Source organism: Rhinatrema bivittatum, chromosome 14 (assembly GCF_901001135.1).
Source record: "Rhinatrema bivittatum chromosome 14, aRhiBiv1.1, whole genome shotgun sequence".
NCBI lineage: Eukaryota > Metazoa > Chordata > Amphibia > Gymnophiona > Rhinatrematidae > Rhinatrema > Rhinatrema bivittatum.
The window spans coordinates 73,622,170-73,640,314 of record NC_042628.1 but is presented as its reverse complement, the minus strand read 5'-3'; the positions used below and the strand labels follow the sequence as shown (position 1 = coordinate 73,640,314).

The 18,145-nt window shown below is 42.0% G+C and overlaps 1 protein-coding gene across 2 annotated transcripts in view; it reads right to left on the bottom strand.

The window, feature by feature from the left end:
* The window catches only part of LOC115075979 (transmembrane protein 91-like), a 67,188-nt gene extending 56,201 nt beyond the window's left edge, over positions 1–10,987 (bottom strand). For both annotated transcript variants that reach the window (XR_003852662.1, XM_029576991.1), the window contains exon 1: positions 10,827–10,987. Coding sequence is in view for 1 of the 2 variants with exons in the window: in XM_029576991.1 (XP_029432851.1) it covers positions 10,827–10,910 (84 nt within the window). In the remaining variant the exon portion in view is untranslated. The remainder of the gene's footprint in view (positions 1–10,826) is intronic.
* Positions 10,988–18,145: the final 7,158 nt, after the last annotated feature.

Below are 18,145 nucleotides of genomic sequence, written 5' to 3'. Positions count from 1 at the left end.
TTGAGATGTGGCGACCAGAACTGTACACAGTATTCAAGGTGTGGTCTCACCATGGAGCGATACAGAGGCATTATGACATTTTCTGTTTTATTCACCATTCCCTTTCTAATAATTCCCAACATTCTGTTTGCTTTTTTGACTGCCACAGCACACTGAACCGACGATTTCAATGTGTTATCCACTTTCTTGGGTAGTAGCACCTAATATGGAACCTAATATTGTGTAACTATAGCATGGGTTATTTTTCCCTATATGCATCACCTTGCACTTGTCCACATTAAATTTCATCTGCTTGTGATTTAACTACTCTGAACAATTTTGTATCATCATAAGAACATAAGAAATTGCCATGCTGGGTCAGACCAAGGGTCCATCAAGCCCAGCATCCTGTTTCCAACAGAGGCCAAACCAGGCCACAAGAACCTGGCAATTACCCAAACACCTAGAAGATCCCATGCTACTGATGCACTGATGCAATTAAAAGCAGTGGCTATTCCCTAAGTAAACTTGATTAATAGCAGTTAATGGACTTCTCTTCCAAGAACTTATCCAAACCTTTTTTGAACCCAGCTACACTAACTGCACTAACCACATCCTCTGGCAACAAATTCCAGAGATTTATTGTGCGTTGAGTAAAAAAGAATTTTCTCCGATTAGTCTTAAATGTGCTACTTGCTAACTTCATGGAATGCCCCCTAGTCTTTCTATTATTCGAAAGTGTAAATAACCGAGTCACATCTACTCGTTCAAGACCTCTCATGATCTTAAAGACCTCTATGATATCCCCCCTCAGCCGTCTCTTCTCCAAGCTGAAAAGCCCTAACCTCTTCAGCCTTTCCTCATAGGGGAGCTGTTCCATCCCCTTTATCATTTTGGTTGCCCTTCTCTGTACCTTCTCCATTGCAACTATATCTTTTTTGAGATACGGCGACCAGAATTGTACACAGTATTCAAGGTGTGGTCTCACCATGGAGCGATATAGAGACATTATGACATTTTCCATTTTATTAACCATTCCCTTCCTAATAATTCCTAACATTTTATTTGCTTTTTTGACTGCTGCAGCACACTGAGCCGACGATTTCAATGTATTATCTACTATGACGCCTAGATCTCTTTCTTGGGTGGTAGCTCCTAATATGGAACCTAACATCGTGTAACTACAGCAAGGGTTATTTTTCCCTATATGCAACACCTTGCACTTGTCTACATTAAATTTCATCTGCCATTTGGATGCCCAATCTTCCAGTCTTGCAAGGTCCTCCTGTAATGTATCACAGTCTGCTTGTGATTTAACTACTCTGAATAATTTTGTATCATCCGCAAATTTGATAACGTCACTCATCGTATTCCTTTCCAGATCATTGATATATATATTGAAAAGCACCAGTCCAAGTACAGATCCCTGAGGCACTCCACTTTTTACCCTTTTCCACTGAGAAAATTGACCATTTAGTCCTACTCTCTGTTTCCTGTCTTTTAACCAGTTTGTAATCCACGAAAGGACATCGCCTCCTATCCCATGACTTTTTAGTTTTCGTAGAAGCCTCTCATGAGGGACTTTGTCAAACGCCTTCTGAAAATCTAAATACACTACATCTACCGGTTCACCTTTATCCACATGTTTATTAACCCTTGGTAAATCCATGTTGACTGTGTCCCATTAAATCATGTCTTTCTATATGCTCTACAATTTTGATCTTGAGGATAGTTTCCACTATTTTTCCCGGCACTGAAGTTAGGCTCACTGGTCTATAGTTACCCGGATCGCCCCTGGAGCCTTTTTTAAATATTGGGGTTACATTGGCCACCCTCCAGTCTTCAGGTACAATGGATGATTTCAATGATAGGTTACAAATTTTAACTAATAGGTCAGAAATTTCATTTTTGAGTTCCTTTAGTACCCTAGGATGCATACCATCCGGTCCAGGTGACTTGCTACTCTTTAGTTTGTCAATCTGGCCTACTACATCTTCCAGGTTGACAGTGATTTCGTTCAGTTCGTCTGACTCATCACCCCTGAAAACCAACTCCGGAACTGGTATCTCCCCAACATCCTCACTAGTAAACACGGAAGCAAAGAATTTATTTAGTCTTTCTGCAATGGCCTTATCTTCCCTAAGAGCCCCTTTAACCCCTCGGTCATCTAATGGTCCAACCGACTCCCTAACAGGTTTCTTGCTTTGGATATATTTTAAAAAGTTTTTATTATGAGTTTTTGCCTCTATGGCCAACTTGATTTCAAATTCTCTCTTCGCTTGTTTTATCAATGTTTTACACTTAACTTGACAGTGCTTATGTTTTATCCTATTTTCTTCAGATGGATCTTTCTTCCAATTTTTGAAGGATGATTTTTTGGCTAAAATAGCCTCTTTCACCTCACCTTTTAACCATGACGGTAATCGTTTTGCCTTCCTTCCACCTTTCTTAATGCGTGGAATACATATGGACTGCGCCTCTAGGATTGTATTTTTAAACAATGTCCAAGCCTGTTGAACACTTTTAACCTTTGCAGCTGCACCTTTCAGTTTTTAAGAACATAAGAAAATGCCATACTGGGTCAGACCAAGGGTCCATCAAGCCCAGCATCCTGTTTCCAACAGTGGCCAATCCAGGCCATAAGAACCTGGCAAGTACCCAAAAACTAAGTCTATTCCATGTAACCATTGCTAATGGCAGTGGCTATTCTCTAAGGGGTAGATTTTCAGACGAGCGCGAACAGCCTACTTTTGTTTGCGCTCCAGGCGCAAACAAAAGTACGCTGGATTTTAGTAGATACGTGCGTAGTCGCGCGTATCGGCTAAAATCCTGGATCGGCGCGCGCAAGGCTATCGATTTTGTATAGCCTGCGCGCGCCGAGCCGCGCAGCCTACCCCCGTTCCCTCCTAGGCCGCTCCGAAATCGGAGCGGCCTAGAAGGGAACTTTCCTTTGCCCTCCCCTCACCTTCCCCTCCCTTCCCCTACCTAACCCACCCGCCCGGCCCTGTCTAAACCCCCATCCTACCTTTCTCGGGGGATTTACACCTCCCGGAGGGAGGCGTAAATCCCCGCGCGCCAGTGGGCCTCCTGCGCGCCGGGCCGCGACCTGGGGGCGGGTACGGAGGGCGCGGCCACGCCCCCGGGCCGTAGCCACGCCCCCATACCCGCCCCCAAAACGCTGCCGACACGCCCCCGCAACGCCGCGCGCTCCAGCCCCGCCCCCCGACACGCCTCCCGACACGCCCACTCCGAAAACCCCGGGACTTACGCGAGTCCCGGGGTTCTGCGCGCGCCGGTGAGCCTATGTAAAATAGGCTCACCGGCGCGCAGGGCCCTGCTCGCGTAAATCCGCCCGGTTTTGGGCGGATTTACGCGAGCAGGGCTCTGAAAATCCGCCCCTTAGTGAACTTAATAGCAGGTAATGGACTTCTCCTCCAAGAACTTATCCAATCCTTTTTTAAACACAGCTATACTAACTGCACGAACCACATTCTCTGGCAACAAATTCCAGAGTTTAATTGTGCGTTGAGTAAAAAAGAACTTTCTCCGATTAGTTTTAAATGTGCCCCATGCTAACTTCATGGAGTGTCCCCTAGTCTTTCTACTATCCGAAAGAGTAAATAACCGATTCACATCTACCCGTTCTAGACCTCTCATGATTTTAAACACCTCTATCATATCCCCCCTCAGTCGTCTCTTCTCCAAGCTGAAAAGTCCTAACCTCTTTAGTCTTTCCTCATAGGGGAGTTGTTCCAGTCCCCTTATCATTTTGGTAGCCCTTCTCTGTACCTTCTCCATCGCAATTATATCTTTTTTGAGATGCGGCGACCAGAATTGTACACAGTATTCAAGGTGCGGTCTCACCATGGAGCGATACAGAGGCATTATGACATTTTCTGTTTTATTCATCATTCCTTTTCTAATAATTCCCAACATTCTGTTTGCTTTTTTGACTGCCGCAGCACACTGAACCGACGATTTCAATGTGTTATCCACTATGACACCTAGATCTCTTTCTTGGGTTGTAGCACCTAATATGGAACCCAACATCGTGTAATTATAGCATGGGTTATTTTTCCCTATATGCATCACCTTGCACTTATCCACATTAAATTTCATCTGCCATTTGGATGCCCAATTTTCCAGTCTCACAAGGTCTTCCTGCAATTTATCACAATCTGCTTGTGATTTAACTACTCTGAACAATTTTGTGTCATCTGCAAATTTGATTATCTCACTCGTCGTATTTTTTTCCAGATCATTTATAAATATATTGAACAGTAAGGGTCCCAATACAGATCCCTGAGGCACTCCACTGTCCACTCCCTTCCACTGAGAAAATTGCCCATTTAATCCTACTCTCTGTTTCCTGTCTTTTAGCCAGTTTGCAATCCACGAAAGGACATCGCCACCTATCCCATGACTTTTCACTTTTCCTAGAAGCCTCTCATGAGGAACTTTGTCAAACACCTTCTGAAAATCCAAGTATACTATATCTACCGGTTCACCTTTATCCACATGTTTATTAACTCCTTCAAAAAAGTGAAGCAGATTTGTGAGGCAAGACTTGCCCTGGGTAAAGCCATGCTGACTTTGTTCCATTAAACCATGTCTTTCTATATGTTCTGTGATTTTGATGTTTAGAACACTTTCCACTATTTTTTTTCTGACTATTTTCCTCATTTTATCAAAGTTTCCCTTTTGAAAGTTTAGTGTTAGAGCTGCAGATTTACTTATTGTCCCCCTACCAGTTATTAGTTTAAATTTGATCATGTTATGATCACTGTTGCCAAGTGGCCCCACCACCGTTACCTCTCTCACCAAATCCTGTGTTCCACTAAGAATTAAATCTAAAATAGCTCCCTCTCTTGTTGGTTCCTGAACCAATTGCTCCATGAAACAATCATTTATTACATCCAGGAACTTTATATCTCTAGCAAGTCCTGATGTTACATTTACCCAGTCAATATTGGGGTAATTGAAATCTCCCATTATTATTGCACTGCCAAATTGGTTTGCTTCCCTGATTTCTCTTAGCATTTCATCATCTGTCAGACCATTTTGTCCTGGTGGACGGTAGTATACTCCTATCACTATACTCTTACCCAACACACATGGGATTTCTAGCCATATAGATTCTACTGAGCATTTAGTCTCTTGTATGATCTTTAGCCTATTGGACTCTATACCCTCCCGGACATAAAGTGCCACACCCCCGCCAAGTTGATCCTCCCTATCATTGCGATATAATTTGTACCCTGATATAGCACTGTCCCATTGGTTATCCTCCTTCCACCAAGTTTCTGTGATGCCAATTATGTCAATCTCATCATCTGCAAATTTGATTACCTCACTCATCGTATTTCTTTCCAGATCATTTATAAATATTGAAAAGTAAGGGTCCCAATACAGATCTCTGAGGCACTCCACTGCCCATTCCCTTTCACTGAGAAAATTGTCCATTTAATCCTACTCTGTTTCCTGTCTTTTAGCCAGTTTGTAATCCACGAAAGGACAACGCCACCTGTCTTTCACTCATCACCAGCTCGAATGTGGAGTAAGTTGTAGGCTCCCTTCAGATCCAGTTTGGTAAAGATTTGAGCTCCTTGTAAGCTGTCAAATAGTTCTGCAATCAAAGGCAGTGGGTACCGATCCTTTTTTGTTATTTTGTTGAGGCCCCTGTAATCTATGCATGGGCGTAAGGTACCGTCCTTTTTCCCACAAAGAAAAAGCCTGCGCCAGCAGGGGACTTGGATGATTGTATGAAGCCCTTTTTGAGATTTTCCTGAATATACTCAGACATGGCCTTGTTTTTCTCCATTCCTCCCTGCCGTTGAAGCAGAGAGCTGCCCTGAATATGTATTCAAAGTGAAGTATCAGGCTTAATCGGTTCGGGGTAGTAACTGCCGCAACAAGCAAGCTACTCCCATGCTTATTTGTGAATGCAAATCCTTTGTCCCACATTTCCTCTTGCCGTTGAAGCATAGAGCAATGTTGGAGTTGCATTAACCGTGTGTATGTTTATTGAATAAGGATATTAATCACCAGGTAGTAGCCGTCATTCCTGCATTCCCCCATGCCTCTTCTCTTCATTCACATCCTCAAGACCTTATGGATCCAAAGTGTTTATCCCATGCCCCTTTGAAATCCTTCACAGTTTTAGTCTTCACCACTTCCTCCGGAAGGGCATTCCAGGCATCCACCATCCTCTCCGTGAAGAAATACTTCCTGACATTGGTTCTCAGTCTTCCTCCCTGGAGTTTTAAATTGTGACCTCTGGTTCTGCTGATTTTTTTGTAATGGAAAAGGTTTGTCGTTGGCTTTGGATCATTAAAGCCTTTCAAGTATCTCCTCATAAGGCATTCGATGAAGACCATACACCTTTTTGGTCGCCCTTCTCTGGACCGCCTCCATCCTGTCTCTGTCCCTTCGGAGATACGGTCTCTAGAACTGAGCACAGTACTCCACGTGAGGCCTCACCAAGGACCTGTACAAGGAGATAATCACTCGATATTCCTCTCTCTATTCAGCCCAGCATTCTTCTGGCTTTAGCTATCTCCTTGTCACATTGTTTCACCGACTTCAGATCGTTAGACACTATCACCCCAAGATCTCTCTCCTGCTCCATGCACATCAGCCCTTCACCCCCCATTGAATACATTTCTTTCGGATTTCCACACCCCATATGCATGACTCTGCACTTCTTGGCATTGAATATCAGGTGCCATATCTTCGACCAGTCTTCCAGCTTCCTTAAATCCCATCTCATTCTCTCCATTCCTTCCAGCGTGTCCACTCTATTGCAGATCTTAGTATCATCCACAAATAGACAAGCCTTACCTTCTATCCCGTCCGCGACGTCGCTCACGAAGATATTGAACAGGACCAGTCCTAACACTGATCCTTGCGGCACTCCGCTCATCACCGCTCTCTCTTCCATGTAAGTTCCATTTACCATCACACATTGTCTTCTGTCCTTCAACCAGTTTGCTATCCAGGCCACCATCTTGGCACTCACTCCCAAGCTTCTTGTTTTATTCACTAGCCTCCTGTGCGGGACCGTATCAAAAGCTTTGCTAAAATCCAATAGATGACATCGAGCGCTCTTCCTTGATCCAATTCCTTAGTCACCCAATCAAAAATGTCTATCAGATTTGTCTCACAGGACCTTCCCTTGGTGAAACCATGCTACCTCTGGTCCAGCAATTCTGCTGCTTGTAGATAGTTCACTATTCTTTCCTTCAGCAGTATAAACCGCCGCCCCTGCAGGGTCGAAGATTGCTGTCGTGACCGAGGTTGATGGTATCAGCAATGTAGTCGTGAAATATGTACAAGGTAGCAAGCTCTCAGGTGTTGCCCTACAGGGGTGCTGTTTAAGGCCTTCCTCCCTACTGGGTCTCTTTTCAGAAGGGGGTTCAGTAGGGATTCTAATTGCTACTATCCACCCAGTGCAGTCTCTTGCCGGTTAAGAGGGGAGGCAAGGATAAATAAGATATTGTATTTTTTTTTTTTTTTAAGAATTTTATTTAAAAATACTCTTTTAATGAAATCATACTATTTCTTAATACTATTGTGAATATTCAAATAACAATTCTCTTAACAAACCTTAAAATATATTTCTTTTTCTTTTCCCTATCACAGATTAATAACTGTAAACAAGCAATCATAAAATAATATATTCCAGCTACTTCCAACGCATCTATTTATCAGATATTTCAGTCCTTATTCTTTCTTAACTATTAACTTTAATGTTTCTTATTTCATTTCTTTTAAATAAAAGAAAATTGATTCTTTGTATTCTCTTTTCTTTTCTTTCTCTTATTTAAGTCCAGTATCTCTTTTCCTTGTTGTATTCAGGTTAATAAACTTTATTTTTGTTATAGTCTTTTACTTTCCTTTTGTATTTAGTGTCTTTTCTTACTTATAGTTTGTAATTGTTCTCAAGTGCACATGTAAAACAATCTGCTCAGGCCTGGCAATAGAAGTTGTAAGTTCTATTATTAAACTTATCTGTTTTTTTCTTCTTCTTTTCGTTGCTGGCCAGATGATAATCTTGTCTTTCTCTCGTCCCTTAGTCTTCTTTTCTCTTCTTTTTCTCTGTATGCTGTTTCTTCTTTCTTGTACCTACTAACTTATACTTTAAATAAACTAATAACAAATACTAACTCCCTGAAACTGCTCCTGGATCTTCTGTAACTAAAATATATATGTGTGTGTTCACCTGTGTATTCTGTCTTTGACAGAACTACTTGTTACTGTTTAACTAGCTAAAATTAATTCAAAAGATAATTGGTTTGCCCTATCTTTTCTTCTTCTTTTTTTCTCTTATAATTAAAAGAACACTTCACTATAAATACATTCATACAACTCTCTTTCCTTTTGATATTCTTCCACACCTATGAGTTCCTTCTTAAATTATTCATTGGATATAGATACAACTTCTTTGGATACAATTTTACTTCGTCATACAATATTTCCATATGTAATTTGTATCCTATGTTTAATAGCATGTATGGAATTGAGCTATTATAGTGATAGCTTCTCCACAGTGACTGCCATTGCAGCTCTTCTCACTAAAATGTAATACACTTTATAATGCTCAATTTTATTGCCATTCCATCTCTTAAAAAAAAATAAAAAAAATTCTATTCACTCAAACAGTATATTTAGTCTATTAAATGCTGTTTTAGAACGCGATACAGCAATTTTTAATTACTTAATAGTTTATTGTGCCTACCTTATCTTAACAGGAACCCTCATACAAACACATACATACTTTCATTCATTCTATTTATAGTGCAAGTTCTTTCATTATTTCACAATGTTTTATACTGCAAACTAGGCCTAAAGTACAGAGAATCATGACAGCACCTCTGTACTATTACACTTCTACCTCTCATCTCACTGTTTCTCTAACTGTCTCTTTCTTTTCTTAGATCCTAAGATTCATTCTCCTGCTGATGTCATTGCTCTAAATCAGAGCTTTCCAAAGTGTGTGTCGGGACACATTAGTGTGTCGCCTGTAGTGTGGAGGTGTGTCGCCCGGTCCACAGAGCCGGCGGAAGCAGGGAACTATAGCAGGAAGATCAGCGGGCAGTGGTGGAGCTTACATCACCACGGCCCGAAGAAAAGGGTCACGTTCACTCCTCCTCCTTCCTGCCTGTGCAGCCCTGGAAGAAAAACGTTGCCGGAGCCGCGTGGGCAGGAAGGAGGAGGAGCATCTGCAGCGTACAGAAGAAGAGCAGCATTAATGGGCCGTTGCGGATCCCACGTCACGACGGCCCGAGAAGAGGAGGAAACCCGATAGCAGGGCCGCTGCGGATCCCACGTCGCAGCAGCCCGAGAAGAGGAGGAAACCCGATAGCAGGGCCGCTGCAGATCCCATGTCACGGCCAGGGAAGATCAGGGACTCTGAAGAGCCCATCCTTCGGCAACCCGTGCAGAGGGACAGCATGTGCCAGTGAGAGCCTGTGCTTGAGCAAGAGAGCATGTAGGAGTGAGAGAGCCTGTGTGTGTGAGAGTGAGACAGCATGTGCACGAGAGAGACAGTATGTATGAGAGAGAGGCATGTGAGTGAGAGCTGTGGATGTGTGAGATTGCATGTGAGTGAGAGCCTGTGTGTGTGTGAGAATGTGTGAGATAGCGTGTGAGAATGAGAACCTGATTGTGTGTTTGAGGGAAGACAGATGGAGAGAAAAGAAATAGAAAAAAAGACCCTGTAAAAGGAATTGGCAAAAAAACAAGAAAGGAAAGGTGGAAAAAAAAGCCTGTGACCAACCGATTAGAAAACTAAGATCAGACAGCAAAAGTGAAAAAAAAAATTACTTTTTAGTGATTGGCACATGTAATCTTTGGGAATGTGCAAGAGTAGCACTTTCTCTATGCCGATCTCACAATGTACGAGATCAGCATGGAGGAAGTGGAAGCCTGCAAATATTTATTATGAGATAGGTTGTGTTGTGAAACATTTTATTTATGTATATATTTAAGGAAACATACATAAATTGTTGAAATACATTTTGTTCGTTTAACCTTTAACTTCTGGTTTGCTGGTAGATTGAATTACTGTGTCACGAAATTATGTTTGTCTAAAAAGTGTGTCACCAACATGAAACGTTTGGAAAGCTCTGCTCTAAATAGTGCACAGCACTGCTCACTATATATGTTCTGTCTTTCCCCTCATGTTCATTTCTACTTGGGTTTATTAATTTCAATTTCAGAAACATTTTAATAGATTGTTTATTAATAAAATCCCTTCTTATTTGCTACTTTAATTCAGTGCTAAGGCTCAAACTAGTGCACTTGTGCACACCTTGTTACAAGCTACTGACATCACTACTTAGTTACCCCCTTATTTTTCAAAGTTGTTTTAGATTATACTATCCTACATGGGGGTGTTCAGACTATTCCAATTAGACTATTAATTTATTTATTTTACTTTATCAGACTATTATAACTTTCCTAACTGTAATAAAAATATTTTACATATTTTCTCTTTACCTCCCTAGTATTTTAATTCCTTCTTACACTTTCCTTTAAGTTTTAAAAGCTACTTTAGTTTTTAACACATCAGGATGTTCATTGAGTCTATTTAGAAAATTAAAAATGTTTCTGTTATCCTGGACTTAGCTCCTTCAAGTGGCTTAAACCTCTATTTCAGGCTACCAGTATCATTTATTTTAATACATTCTTACTTTTCTTTCTTTTACTTAAAATTAATATGCTCCCCCCACTTAAGATCGGGTCCCTGATGACATCACGTACACTGTCTTTTCTTCGGCCTGTATCAGAACCTCAGCCCACCTAAGCTGGACAGAATTCCTCCCTTCATAAAAACAAAAACTCACCCAAAAGCTCCCTGATCCTCCTGACTCCAGCAGCTGTTCTCTCCTGTCAGCTCTGAGGCTGCTCACACAGAAGGGGAAGGCCATTGGCAGAGACAGTGACCCTGCTCAGCCGATCCCTCCTGTGCCGGTCTCTGTCAACTCTCCTGCGCTCCTGAGCCATCCTGAAGGCTGTCAGCAGCAGCAGCCCCCCCCCCCCCTGAACTGCCCACAATCTCTCTCTCTTCACTCCTCCCATGTCCTGTCCTGGCAGCCTGCTCTGGGCTTGACTATGCTCCCTGCCCCCCCCCCCCCCCCCCACTCTCATCAGGCCTGAGGCAGTGACAAACGTAAACAAACCAAAAAAGAAAATCTCTGTTGTCTGCACTAATGCAGACGCCACCCTGCTGATAAAAAAAAAATCAAAGAATCCAAACATGTCTCAGTTTAAACTGAGACCAGCACTGCTCTCCTGTTTTGTTTCGTTTTTTTTAATTATTATTAACAAGTGCCACTGTAAGCAAGACACAGCTCCACTCTTTTCCCCAAAAGAAAACCCAACACCTCTGAAGCTCTGCTCCATATTCAGACACAGGTAAACTTTTGTATTTAATTTATTTATATATACTATTTTAGATCTTATCTACAAGCAGCAACTCCAAAACTTTTCCCACCACCGAGGTGAGGCTAACCGGCCTGTAGTTTCCAGCCTCCTCTCTGCTCCCACTCTTGTGCAGAAGGACCACTGCCGCTCTTCTCCAATCACTCGGCACCACTCCCGTTTCTAGTGATCTTTTGAGCAGGTCACTCAATGGAGCCGCCAGCACATCTCTGAGCTCTTTCAGTATCCTGGGATGAACCTCATCAGGCCCCCATGGCTTTGTCCACTTTCAGTTTTCCTAGCTCTTCCCATACATTCTCTTCCGTAAATGGAATTTCATCCATTCCATTCCCCTCCAGTTTCTTGTTAACTAGCATCGCTCCTTCTCCGGGGTCTTCTTTAGTGAACACCGAACTGAAGTATTTGTTTAATATTTCTGCTATTTCTTCATCTGTATCCACCCATTGATCCTTTTCACCTTTCAATTTCACTATACCACTTTGGACTTTTCTCCTTTCATTGATGTATCTGAAAAATGTTTTGTCACTTCGCTTTAACTCTTTGGCAATCCTTTCTTCCGCTTGACTTTTCACTTTCTTGATTACTTTCATCGTCTCCCTCAGTTTTACCATATATTCTTCCTTGTGATCCTCATAAGAACATAAGAAGATGCCATACTGGGTCAGGCCAAGGGTCCATCAAGCCCAGCATCCTGTTTCCAACAGTGGCCAATCCAGGCCACAAGAACCTGGCAAGTACCCAAAAACTAAGTCTATTCCATGTTACCATTGCTAATGGCAGTGGCTATTCTCTAAGTGAACTTAATAGCAGGTAATGGACTTCTCCTCCAAGAACTTATCCAATCCTTTTTTAAACACAACTATACTAACTGCACTAACCACATCTTCTGGCAACAAATTCCAGAGTTTAATTGTGCGTTGAGTAAAAAAGAACTTTCTCCGATTAGTTTTAAATGTGCCCCATGCTAACTTCATGGAGTGTCCCCTAGTCTTTCTACTATCCGAAAGAGTAAATAACCGATTCACATCTACCCGTTCTAGACCTCTCATGATTTTAAACACCTCTATCATATCCCCCCTCAGTCGTCTCTTCTCCAAGCTGAAAAGTCCTAAACTCTTTAGTCTTTCCTCATAGGGGAGCTGTTCCATTCCCCTTATCATTTTGGTAGCCCTTCTCTGTACCTTCTCCATCGCAATTATATCTTTTTTGAGATGCGGCAACCAGAATTGTACACAGTATTCAAGGTGCGGTCTCACCATGGAGCGATACAGAGGCATTATGACAGTTTCCGTTTTATTCACCATTCCCTTTCTAATAATTCCCAATATTCTGTTTGCTTTTTTGACTGCCGCAGCACACTGTACCGACGATTTCAATGTGTTATCCACTATGACACCTAGATCTCTTTCTTGGGTTGTAGCACCTAATATGGAACCCAACATTGTTTAATTATAGCATGGGTCATTTTTCCCTATATGCATCACCTTGCACTTATCCACATTAAATTTCATCTGCCATTTGGATGCCCAATTTTCCAATCTAACAAGGTCTTCCTGCAATTTATCAATATCTGCTTGTGATTTAACTACTCTGAACAATTTTGTGTCATCTGCAAATTTGATTATCTCACTCGTCGTATTTCTTTCCAGATCATTTATAAATATATTGAAAAGTAAGGGTCCCAATACAGATCCCTGAGACACTCCACTGTCCACTCCCTTCCACTGAGAAAATTGCCCATTTAATCCTACTCTCTGTTTCCTGTCTTTTAGCCAGTTTGCAATCCACGAAAGGACATCGCCACCTATCCCATGACTTTTTACTTTTCCTAGAAGCCTCTCATGAGGAACTTTGTCAAACGCCTTCTGAAAATCCAAGTATACTATATCTACCGGTTCACCTTTATCCACATGTTTTTTAACTTCTTCAAAAAAGTGAAGCATATTTGTGAGGCAAGACTTGCCCTGGGTAAAGCCATACTGACTTTGTTTCATTAAACCATGTCTTTCTATATGTTCTGTGATTTTGATGTTTAGAACACTTTCCACTATTTTTCCTGGCACTGAAGTCAGGCTAACCGGTCTGTAGTTTCCCGGATCACCCCTGGAGCCCTTCTTAAATATTGGGGTTACATTTGCTATCCTCCAGTCTTCAGGTACAATGGATGATTTTAATGATAAGTTACAAATTTTTACTAATAGGTCTGAAATTTCATTTTTTAGTTCCTTCAGAACTCTGGGGTGTATACCATCCAGTCCAGGTGATTTACTACACTTCAGTTTGTCAATCAGGCCTACCACATCTTCTAGGTTCACCGTGATTTGATTCAGTCCATCTGAATCATTACCCATGAAAACCTTCTCCATTATGGGTACCTCCCCAACATCCTCTTCAGTAAACACCGAAGCAAAGAAATCATTTAATCTTTCCGCGATGGCCTTACCTTCTCTAAGTGCCCCTTTAACCCCTCGATCATCTAACGGTCCAACTGACTCCTTCACAGGCTTTCTGCTTCGGATATATTTTTAAAAGTTTTTACTGTGAGTTTTTGCATCTACAGCCAACTTCTTTTCAAATTCTCTCTTAGCCTGTCTTATCAATGTCTTACATTTAACTTGCCAATGTTTATGCTTTATCCTATTATCTTCTGTTGGATCCTTCTTCCAATTTTTGAATGAAGATCTTTTGGCTAAAATAGCTTCTTTCACCTCCCCTTTTAACCATGCCGATAATCGTTTTCCCTTCTTTCCACCTTTCTTAATGTGTGGAATACATCTGGACTGTGCTTCTAGAATGGTAGTTTTTAACAATGACCAAGCCTCTTGGACATTTTTTACTTTTGTAGCTGCTCCTTTCAGTTTTTTTCTAACAATGTTTCTCATTTTATCAAAGTTTCCTTTTTGAAAGTTTAGCACGAGAGCCTTGGATTTGCACACTGTTCCTTTTCCAGTCATTAAATCAAATTTGATCATATTATGATCACTATTGCCAAGCGGCCCCACCACCGTTACCTCTCTCACCAAGTCCTGTGCTCCACTGAGAATTAGATCTAAAATTGCTCCCTCTCTCGTCGATTCCTGAACCAATTGCTCCATAAAGCTATCATTTATTCCATCCAGGAATGTTATCTCTCTAGCGTGACCCGACGATACATTTACCCAGTCAATATTGGGGTAATTGAAGTCTAATAAGAGAGAGAGTCAATAACTGTCCACCATAACCAAATTCTGTCAAATATCAAGATGGGACTCTTAATTTGTTTAAGCAAAATTAATTAAATTAATTAAGAGTCCACCTTTGGAGGACTATTTTTAAGAAAAAGAAAAAACTCAACAAAAAATATTTTTCAAAATTAAAATGTAAGAAGGTGAATGATTGAGAAGACCGGTTGGTGCCTGGTTAAAGTCACACAACGTCAGGTTTGCTGACACCTTCTATAGCTATCACTAAGAAATTTGATTTGGTCCCACCTTGATATTTGACGGTAATTGAAGTCTCCCATTATTACTGCACTACCAATTTGGTTAGCTTCCCTAATTTCTCTTAGCATTTCACTGTCCGTCTCACCATCTTGACCAGGTGGAGGGTAGTATACCCCTATCACTATAGTCTTCCCCGACACACAAAGGATTTCTACCCATAAAGATTCAATTTTGTATTTAGTCTCATGCAGGATGTTTATCCTGTTGGACTCTATGCCATCCTGGACATAAAGTGCCACACCTCCTCCCGAGTGCTCCTGTCTGTCATTGCGATATAATTTGTACCCCGGTATAGCACTGTCCCATTGGTTAACCATTTTCCACCATGTCTCTGAGATGCCAATTAAGTCTATGTCATCATTTACTGCTATACATTCTAATTCTCCCATCTTACTTCTTAGACTTCTGGCATTAGCATACAAACATTTCAAAGTTTGTTTTTTGTTTGTATTTTCATTCTGCTTTTTAATTGATAGGGATAAGTTAGAATTTTTTAGCTCAGGTGAGTTTTATTTACAGGCACTTGGACTACTTTTCTAATTATTGGAACCTCACTGTCGGGTTGCCCTAATTCTAATGCATCAATAGTATCCTTTAAAGATACATCTCTCCGAACCATGCGCTGCTGAGCGACTGTCGGCTTTCCCCTTTGTTCTAGTTTAAAAGCTGCTCTATCTCCTTTTTAAAGGTTAGCGCCAGCAGTCTGGTTCCACCCTGGTTAAGGTGGAGCCCATCCCTTCGGAAGAGACTCCCCCTTCCCCAAAAGGTTCCCCAGTTCCTAACAAAACTGAATCCCTCTTCCTTGCACCATCGTCTCATCCACGCATTGAGACTCCGGAGCTCTGCCTGCCTCTGGTGACCAGCGCATGGAACAGGGAGCATTTCAGAGAATGCTACCCTGGAGGTTCTGGATTTAAGCTTTCTACCTAAGAGCTAAATTTGGCTTCCAGAACCTCCCTCCCACATTTTCCTATGTCGTGGTGCCCACATGTACCACGACAGCCAGCTCCTCCCCAGCACTGTCTAAAATCCTATCTAGGTGACGCGTGAGGTCCGCCACCTTCGCACCAGGTAGGCATGTTACCAGGTGATCCTCACGCCCACCAGCCACCCAGCTATCTACATTCCTAATAATCGAATCACCAACTATGACGGCCGACCTAACCCTTCCCTCCTGGGCAGTAGGCCTTGGGGAGATATCCTCAGTGCGAAAGGACAATGCATCACCTGGAGAGCAGGTCCTTGCTACAGGATCCTTTCCTGCTGCACCTGGTTGGTGCTCTCCCACCATGAGACCTTCTTCCTCCAAAGCAGCACCAGGGCTGCCAGTCTGAAGTTGGGACTTGACTACTATGTCCCTGAAGGTCTCATCTATATACCTCTCTGTCTGCCTCAGCTCCTCCAGGTCTGCCACTCTAGCCTCCAGAGATCGGACTCGTTCTCTGAGAGCCAGGAGTTCTTTGCATCGCATGCACATGTACAACTTCTCGCCGGTGGGTAAAAAATCATACATGTGACACTCGATGCAAAAGACTGGGAAGCCCCCCTCTTGCTGCAGGACTGCTGCCTTCATCTCGATCAGTTCCTAGTTAAGTTTTAGGTTGCTATGGGAGTAGGAATGTGTCTAACTTCCTTTAAATGTATTAATGAATTCACTATGTGTCTGGTAGTGGCCTACCGGGGTCTGATCGAATTCTCAAAGTTTTTGTTGATGGTTTGTTTTTTTTTTTATGAAAGTGGCACCTGCCTTTGGGATCTTTTATATTTCTTAAACGCTGTTCTTTTAACTTTTATTTTATCAGCCACCTCCTTTGTGAACCAGATAGGTTTCATTCTCTTCTTGCTTTTCTTTACTTTTCTAACATATATATTAGTCGCTTCAGTAATTGCTCCTTTTAGTTTGGCCCACTGTTGTTCCACATCTCTCGTTTTCTCCCATCCTTCTAGTTCTTCCTCCAGGTACTTCCCCCATTTCAACAAAGTCCGTGTTTTTTGAAACACAAAACCCTGGTCTTCGTGCGACTTCTCCGTATCGTATTGGTGATATGAAACCATACCGTTTGATGATCACTGATGTTGAGGTGGGCGCCCACCTGGACATCAGAGACATTATCTCCATTAGTGAGCACTAAGTCGAGTATTGCTCCCTCCCTCGTAGGCTCCATTACCATTTGTTTGAACAAAGCCACTTGCATGGGCAGTTAACCCTTGGTCAAGGTTATTCTCAGGACTCTGTATCTGCAATTGAGTTTGATAAGACTCTCCCCCTGATTGGCTTACTAAGTTAAACCTTTACTTTGCTGGACACAAGAAGCTTTAGTGCTTCCTGTCTCCTGGTTAAGCACAGCGCAAAGTATCAGATTGACCCTTGGGACAAAAAAGCTCACTTTCAGGTTTCAATATCAAATCTGCTCCTTACAAACAGAACAAGGCACAAACTTTGGCAAATAGACAGCTCTGTTACATTAAAGCCCAGGTAAATAAAATAAAATTGCACTTAGCTTCAGCAGAGGTTCTGGTTCCTTAGAATCCCAGCTCCAAAGAGTTTTAGTTTGCCAGCACCAGGTACTATGGCTGGGCAAATCCAATTAGCCCCATCCCAACTGGCTAGAACTCTGTTCAGTTTTTTTTACTTCTAAGCCCTAGAAAGCAGACAAAGAAGCTCACTTTCAGGTTTCAGTATCAAATCTGCCCCTTACAAACAGAACAAGGCACAAACTTTGGCAATTACTCTGATGGAGTGCCCATTTCAAGAACAAGAAAACACAGAGCTGATGGTCCAAACATCAATCCCACTGGTACATAAACCAACTGGCGTTATTAGCTGTTTACTATGGCCTAAAGGTGGTCCATAAACCAACTGCCGTTATTAGCTGGCCAGCTCTCCTCTTTTGCTTAAAGAGAACACAACCTTTTAGGAAGTCTTTCAACTGTTCGTGTCTTATTGTGAGCACAATTGAGGAGAGAATTTCTAAACAAACAATTGCAAGTTGGTTAAGACAATGCATAAACCTATGTTACACATTAGAAAAGCGTGATCCCCTGGAGGATTTCAAACCTCACCAAACGAGAGCTATCAAAATCACAACGGCCTTCCATAGTCACAGACCCTTATCAAAAATCTTAAATTCCTTCATCAAGCATTATTACCTGGATTGCTAACTTACGCCAAGCACAGGGTGGAAAAATCAATCCTGCGAACCATTCTTCATCCTAAATGGATTCACTAAATCTGCTTT